Source organism: Rana temporaria, chromosome 1 (assembly GCF_905171775.1).
Source record: "Rana temporaria chromosome 1, aRanTem1.1, whole genome shotgun sequence".
Classification (NCBI taxonomy): Eukaryota; Metazoa; Chordata; class Amphibia; order Anura; family Ranidae; genus Rana; species Rana temporaria.
Genome location: NC_053489.1, coordinates 41,356,501 through 41,364,606, shown reverse-complemented (window position 1 = coordinate 41,364,606; position 8,106 = coordinate 41,356,501). Strand labels below are relative to the sequence as shown.

The 8,106-nt window shown below is 42.3% G+C and overlaps 1 protein-coding gene across 3 annotated transcripts in view; it reads right to left on the bottom strand.

Moving 5' to 3' along the window:
* Positions 1 to 634: 634 nt before the first annotated feature.
* The window catches only part of SMAD4 (SMAD family member 4), a 67,266-nt gene continuing 59,794 nt past the window's right edge, over positions 635 to 8,106 (bottom strand). For all 3 annotated transcript variants that reach the window (XM_040337058.1, XM_040337041.1, XM_040337050.1), the window contains 3 exons: positions 7,558 to 7,726; positions 3,680 to 3,818; positions 635 to 1,114 (listed from right to left, as the gene is read on the bottom strand). In XM_040337058.1, the coding sequence (XP_040192992.1) occupies positions 903 to 1,114; positions 3,680 to 3,818; positions 7,558 to 7,726 (520 nt within the window). In that variant the 3' untranslated portion in view covers positions 635 to 902. The remainder of the gene's footprint in view (positions 1,115 to 3,679; positions 3,819 to 7,557; positions 7,727 to 8,106) is intronic.

Below are 8,106 nucleotides of genomic sequence, written 5' to 3'. Positions count from 1 at the left end.
GCAGACCTAGGCACATGCTAAGGAGTGGTTATAAACAAGTCATAGGGGGGTTTTTGAACTCCACATGTGCCTGACTTAAGCCTCATACACACGATCGGATTTTCTTTTTTTTTTCACAAAGCGTAGGACTTTTGTCCAAAGGGCATTGGCCATGAACTTGTTCTGCATACAAAAAAAAAAAAAAAACGGCAAAAAACTGCCGGCCAGCAAACACGAAACGACGTGGTTTGCCACCCTTTAGGCAACTTCTGCTAATGTGTTATGGTTAGCATTGTTCTGAGCATGCGTGTTTGTACTTTGGAGTTTCGTCCGATGGACTTGTTTACACACGATCGGATAATCCGAACACACATTTGTTGGCAGACAATTTTAAAGCATGCTATCCCACATTTGTCTGCGGAAAATCCAACAGAGCATACAAACGGTCAGATTTTCCAACAACGGCCTGTCATCACGCAATCCCCGTCGGATAATCCGATCCTGTGTACGAGGCTTTACAGACATTAGTAACCCAACAGCTCTCCCCCACACCTTACAAAAAGGGGTAGTTCCTCAGAATCAGCCAAGGTTTGATGGAAATGTTGCTTAATAAAAACACCTCTTCACAATACATTCTAGACCGAAGAGTTAGAAATAAAAAATAAAAAAAAATATTTTATCGTCAGGTCAAATTAAGTGGGAAAAAAATTTGTTAGATAAAATGTAAAATGGGATCTGAGGGCCCCAAGTAAAAGTCTGAATCTACCCTGACCTGGAGTAAGCGGGAGAAGTTATGTGCATATAGTGCGATATATAGATATATATCTATAAAATCACGATTACAAACATGATTGCGCTTTTCAGTCCTCCATCCTGACAATGTAACGGATACATTTGTGATGGCGCCTTGCTTGGTGGGTTCATCAGTCCAGAGGTTGGGGGTCTGCGATGGGCATGGTGTGAAGGACTTCATCCAGCAGTTGAAGAGCACGGTGTAAGTGAATCTCAATCCAGCATGGGGTCTCCTTTATACTCTGCCTGGGGTAATCGGGACCCCAGCCCTTCACAAAGCTCATCCGCAGAATGCACAGCCTACGGAGGTCATCAACACCAATTCCTGCTGCTGCAGATAGACCTGGAAATGGAGAAAACAGCCTCATCAGTCATCTGTGTACACAAGTGACCTGCTTTACTACTACCAATGACTTAAAGCTATTTTTCCCTTAAAGGGGTTGTAAAGGTAAAACATTTTTTTACTAAATAGCTTCCTTTACCTTAGTGCAGTCCTCCTTCACTTACCTCATCCTTCTATTTTGCTTTTAAATGTCCTTATTTCTACTGAGAAATCCTCACTTCCTGTTCTTCTGTCTAACTCCACACAGTAATGCGAGGCTTTCTCCCTGGTGTGGAGTGTTGTGCTCGCCCCCTCCCTTGGACTACAGGAGAGTCAGGATGCCCACTAACACACAGCTCCTTTCTCTATCTGCAACGTAGAGAGCGTCCTGACTCTCCTGCTCGCCCCCTCCCTCGTGCACCAAGGTAAAGGAAGCTATTTAGGGAATTTTCTTTACCTTTACAACACCTTTAATTTCACCTGGTGATCTGGCCAGCTTGTTTTTGAAAAACAGACTCACCGTTTTGCAGATGTAGCTATTCAGGGCTATTTATCACTGGCAGAGGTGCTTATAATGATCGATTTATTAATGTAAAACTTTTATCCCAAAAAGAGTGTTTGATTTTAATTTGTTAGTGTATTTAAAGAGGTTGTATACCCGGAAAAAAAAAAACACATTCTGTAAGACAAAGGCAAAATGAGCTAGCATGCCTTTGTTTTTGGTTTTAAAGTGGTTGTAAAGGCTGAACCTGTGAAGCCCCCCCCCCCCATATACTTACCTGATCCCCATCTCAATCCAGCGATGTGCACGAGAGCAGTGGCTCTCCCGGGTCTCTGCCTCCTCACTGGCTGAGGCACAGCCATTGGCTCTGGCTGCTGTCAATCACAGGCAGTGAGGAGGGAGAGCGGGGGCAGGACCAAGTGTGTGTCTTATGGACTCGCTATGGCTTGCTATGGGGGAACTCTGCAAGGGGGAAGGGCCCTGAGCACCAGTGGGGGTCCCAAGAAGAGGAGGATCAGGGCTGCTCTGTGCAAGACCACCGCACAGAGCAGGGAAGTAGAACATTAAAAAAAAAATATTAAAAGCATGAGCCTTTACCACTTCAGCTCCGGAAGGTTTAGCCCCCCTTCACGACCAGGCCATTTTTGCGGAACGGCACTGCGTTACTTTAAATTACAATTGTGCGGTCGTGCGACTAAGTACCCAAATAAAATAGCTGTCCTTTTTTCCCCCACAGATAGAGCTTTCTTTTGATGATATTTAATTAAAATGTAATCCCATTTGCCTGGAGTTCGGGTTTAGAAACTACGTCTGTCCCCCCCCCCCCCCCCCGGTTTACAACTAGCGTTAACCACTTGCCTACCGGGCACTTTTACCTCCTTCCTGGCCAGGTCAATTTTCAGCAGTCTCACACTTTGAATGACAATTGCGCAGTCATGCAACACTGTGCCCAAATTACATTTTTATCTTTTTTTTTTCTCACACAAATAGAGCTTTCTTTTGGTGGCATTTAATTACCACTGGGTTTATTTTTTGCCAAAAACTTTTTTGAATCTGAAAAAAAAAAATTCTTATAGTTATAAAATGTAGCAAACAGGTAATTTTTCTGTTTCATTGATGTGCACTGATGGGCACTGAGAAGTCACACTGATTGGCGGCACTGTTGGGACTGCACTGATGAGTGCCAATGTCCCTTTAACACAAGCCGGGTTATATGCTTTCTTCTCTCCTCATGCTGTCAGCGGGAGGAAAGAAAAGCCGATAACCTGCTTGTTTGCTTCCGTGATCAGCTGTCATTTGCTGACAGCTGATCACGTGGTAAAGGGCCATTCTGATTGTCTCTTTACCTCGATCTGTGAACAGCCGAGTCCATGTATGCCCTCCCGGCAAAGAAAGCCTGCGCTGTAGCAGTCTTTCTGCTATAGTGCAGCCGTGAAGTGGTTAACCACTTCAGGTCTGGAAGAATTTACCCCCTTCCTGACCAGACCGTAAAAGGGGAAGTTTCATTTTTGGGTGGAACTCCGCTTTAAATATACCATAGTGTGTAGAGACTATGATATTCACGTAAACCAATATACACTTACTGGAATTATTTTTTTAATAAAAATATGTAGCAGAGATACTGGCCTAAATTTATGAAGAAATTGTATTTCTTTTTTTATGGGATTGGTTTTATAGCATTTAGTAAAAATTATATTTGTTAAACAAAATGTATATATATATTTTTTTATAGTGTAAAAAATAAAAAAAAAGTAAAAAAAGTGATTCAATGCCACCAAAAGAAAGCTCTATTTGTTGGGGGAAAGGACAATTTTATTTGGGTACAGCATTACATGACCGTGAAATTGTCAGTTAAAGTAACGCAGTGCCATACAGCAAAAAGTGGCCTGGTCAGAAAGGGGGGGTAAATCTTTGAGGTCAAGTGTTTAAGATATAGTGGAGAATATGGATCTGGGTACAGCAGTAAAGGTCTCTAAATCCATGCTTTTTCCATGGAATACTGCAGATGAGAATACAAAACAAAACATTGAATGAAGCTCCATAACCTCCATGTCATTGACTGGTAACTGGCATATATCACTTACTTATGGCTGGTGCAATGCCACCAACAGATCCGGGACCAGGTATGTTGCCGGCTACAGCGGCTGCCTGTGCTGCTGCCGCTGCCTGGGCTGTAGCCGCTTGTTGTTGCATCTGTCGATGACACTGCCGCAGGTCAAATACCTAGAGCAAGAAAAATAGGAAGAACGTCAAAGCGAATCACAATATGGGGCCTATCGAATAAACACTGGAACAAAAAGGGAACTTTTCATATATACCATTTGGAAAATGATGATTGGAATACAGATTAATCTCTATGGCTACAGCTGAAGTTTCTTCTCTGCAGTTTTCATAAACAGGCCACAAAGTTTACATAAAGTATTGGATGCCACAAGAAAAAATTCCCAAAAACTGAAGAGTGTTGGTCTGTTAGATACGCCATTGAAAGCGTTTTGTTTGATAATCGCAAAAAAATTACCTGGTTATCTTACAAGAGTAAGCTGATAAATTCCTGTTCTCTCTGCTGCAATCAGTTACATTATTCCCGGTTATGTCTGGACTACAGAACCCCTATCCCCTATGTTATGAAGGAGTAAAAGAGGGTGATGTTCTGTAGTTCTAAACCGATTCCTGTCCTGGTGCAGTGATGGCAAACCTTGGCACCCCAGATGTTTTGGAACCACATTTCCCATGATGCTCAGCTACACTGCAGGGTGCATGAGCATCATGGGAAATGTAGTTCCAAAACATCTGGGGTGCCAAGGTTTGCCATCACTGTCCAAGTGTGACAACACTTATCCTCCATAGATAAAGCCATGTGGAATAATTGCTTCTGGCACAAAGGTTCCACAATCTACTACCTTGAACCCAATACATACAGTACTGTGCGAAAGGTTTAGGCAGTTGTGCAAAATGCTGTAAATTAAGAAAGCTTTCATAAATAGAAGTGTTTAATAGATTATCTTTATCAATATTAACCACTTAAGGACCGCCTCCTGCACATTTACGTCAAAAGAATGGCATGGCTGGGCACAGGCACGTACCTGTACGTCCCCTTTATGTTCTCAGGCGTGGGTCGCGCACCCGCGACCCGGTCCGAAGGACCCGATCTCTGCCGATGTCCCGCGATCGGTCACAGGAGCTGAAGAACTGGGAGAGGTGAGTGTAAACACACCTTCCCCGTTCTTCACAGTGGCAATGTCACTGATCGTCTGTTCCCCGATATAGGGAAAGGCGATCAATGACGTCACACATCCAGCCCCGCCCCCTACAGTTAGAAACACATATGAGGTCACACATAACCCCTACAGCGCCCCCTAGTGGTTAACTCCCAAACTGCAATTGTAATTTTCACAGTAAACAATGCATTTTTATAGCATTTTTTGCTGTGAAGATGACAATTGTCCCAAAAATATGTCAAAATTGTCCGATGTGTCCGCCATAATGTCGCAGTCACGAAAAAAAAAAATCGCTGATCGCCGCCATTAGTAGTAAAAAAAATCCCCTATTTTGTAAACGCTATAAATTTTGCGCAAACCAATTGTTAAACACTTATTGCGATTTTTTTTTAACCAAAAATATGTAGAAGAATACGTATCGGCCTAAACTGAGGGAAAAAAGTTTTTTTATATATTTTTGGGGGATATTTATTATAGCAAAAAGGAAAAAAATCGTTTTTTTTTTTTTTTTCAAAAATGTTGCTCTATTTTTGTTTATAGCGCAAAAAAAATAAAAACCGCAGAGGCGATCAAATACCACCAAAAGAAAGATCTATCTGCCGGGAAAAAAGGACGCCAATTTTGTTTGGGAGCCACGCCGCACGACTGCGCAATTGTCAGTTAAAGCGACGCAGTGCCGAATCGCAAAAACTTGCCAGGTCCTTTACCTGCATAATGGTCCGGGTCTTAAGTGGTTAAAAGTAAATGAATAGAAGAGAAATCCAAATCGGATAAATATTTGCTGTGACCCCCCTCCCCCGTTTGCCTTTACACCAGCAATTCTTCAAGGTATGCTTGCATTCAGTTTGTATTTTTTTTAAGGAACTTGGCAGGTAGGTTGTTCCAAACATCTTGGAGAACGAAGCACAGATCGTCTGTGGATGTCGGCTGCCTCAAATCCTTTAGTCTCTTCATGTAATCCCAAACAGACTCCATGATTTGAGATTAGGGCTCTGTGGGGGACAAACTATCACTTCCAAGACTCCTCCTCCTTTGCACAGAAGATTGTTCTTAATGACATTGACTATGTTTGCAGTCATTGTCTGCAGAATAAATTTGGGGCCAATCACACGCCTCCCTTATGGTTGACATGATGGATAAGTATCTGCCTGCATCTCTCAGCATTGAGGACACCATTGATCCTGACCAAATCTCCAAATCCATTTGCAGAAATACATCCCCAAACTTTACAAGGAACCTCTACCAGGCTTCACTGTTGCTTGCAGACACTCATTATTGTAACACTCTCCAACCCTTCTGCAAACAATTTGCCTCCTGCTACAGCCAAATATTTCACATTTTGACTCATCAGTCCAGAGCACATGCTGCCATTGTTTTGCACCACAGTCCCAATTTTTAGCCTTGTTTCTACATCGGACGTATGGCTTTCTGCCTGCAATTCCTCCATGAAGACCGCTTCTGGCCAAACTTCTCCGGACAGTAGGCGGGAGTACCCGGGTCCCACCAGTTCTCTGCTGGTGGCACTTGCTGGACACCTTCCAATGTTGGAGGGAAGGACGACGTGTCTTTCATTTGGCGCATAAAGTTTCCTTGGCTGACCACTGCGTCTTTTATGGTCCTCAATGTTGCCGTTTCTTTAGGCTTCTACAAAACAGCTTGATTTGAATTGATGCTGGTTTGAACCCAAAGGGTATTAAACACCAAATATTGATTCGATTTAGATTTTTTCTTCTGCTCACTTTGTATTTTGTTAATTGATAAAAAATAAAACATTTAAATATATATTTTTGAAAGCATTCTTACTTTAGTTTCTGCACAGTACTGTACATTCTAAGAATGGACATCTGGGGAGAACTTAAAGTGGTTGTATAGAGGTTTTTTTTTACTTTTACCTACAGGTAAGCCTATAATAAGGCTTACCTGTAGGTATAGAGAATATCTCCTAAACCTGTACGGTTTAGGAGATATTCCCCCGCAATGCGCCCGCTGATTGCAGCGGCGCATGCGCAGGGGGATCCTCTGCCGAATTGAAGTCTCCCGCGCACATGTGCGCGGGAGTGACAACATCGCCGCTTCAGCCAATCAGAGCGGCGATACCCGGAAGATGACATCTCGCTCGGCGTGGACCAGGTAAGTTCTCTTCTCCTCGTTCTGAGGTAAGTATTTCATAATGGACTAATATGGACTAATATGCGGTGCATACTAGCTCATTATGGCTTTTGCCTTGCATATGCGGGTATACAACCGGTTTAAAGAGGAACTGCAGTCACATAATTTGTAATAAAACAGCTTTGCCATTCTGAAGCTTCCCTCCAACCTCTTTGCATATTATTTTATATATACTGCGATTCTGTACTTGCCAAATAGGCTGCAGAAATCTCCCCCCACTAAGTCTGGCTACAGCCATGTTAACTGTGGGCAGCTAAAGCCGCTACCTGTTCACTTCCTGGATTTAAACAGACACAGAGGCACGCCTCCAGCTCTACAGCCCTCATATGACTCATCTCCCCTCCCTTCCTTGGAAACTCTCCAGGAGTGAGAGAGAGCTGTGCATGATGTCACAAGTCTAGACTTTTTACCAGACAAAAAACAGGAAGTGGGCTGTATAAGGCATTTACTGGCAGAAAGAAAATGTTTTACTATCCAAAGTTAAAACAACAAGGGCAGAAAATTTAATAGATGGAAAGTTGAAAAAAATGTAATAAGCAAAATCTGGCGAAAAGCATGATTTCATGTAGAATTACCTTAATATATGCACTTGGATAAATTTTGTGAACGGCGTCTCCGGGAGCACGCCCAGCTTCTCTGTCCAGGTAGTAGCTCTGTACAAACACGGCATGATCACTAAGACAGCGCACCCACACGTCCCCTTCACCTTTACACTCCAGCTGCACACCTTTCCCTATGTGTAACCTAAAAGAGAAGAGATGCAGTTGTTTAGTACCACAGAAAAGCACTGCATGTGCTTTTATTCTACAGGGCCTCTACGTTCAGAAAATATATAATGTTTTGGGGGTTGAAGTCATTTATTTTGCCAAAATTACCATTTATTTATTTTTATTCTTTTACATGTATGCAAAAAATAAAAATAAATTGCTCCAGAGCATTTTTTTTTATTTGTTGCATACATGTAAAAAAAAATGGTAATTTTGGCAAAAGAAATTACTTCAACCCCCAAAACATTATATATTTTCTGAACGTAGAGGCCCTGTAGAATAAGAGGGTGATGGTTGCAAATTTATGTTTCACATGATATTTGCCCAAATGTTTATTAAATGCAAATTTTCAGGAAA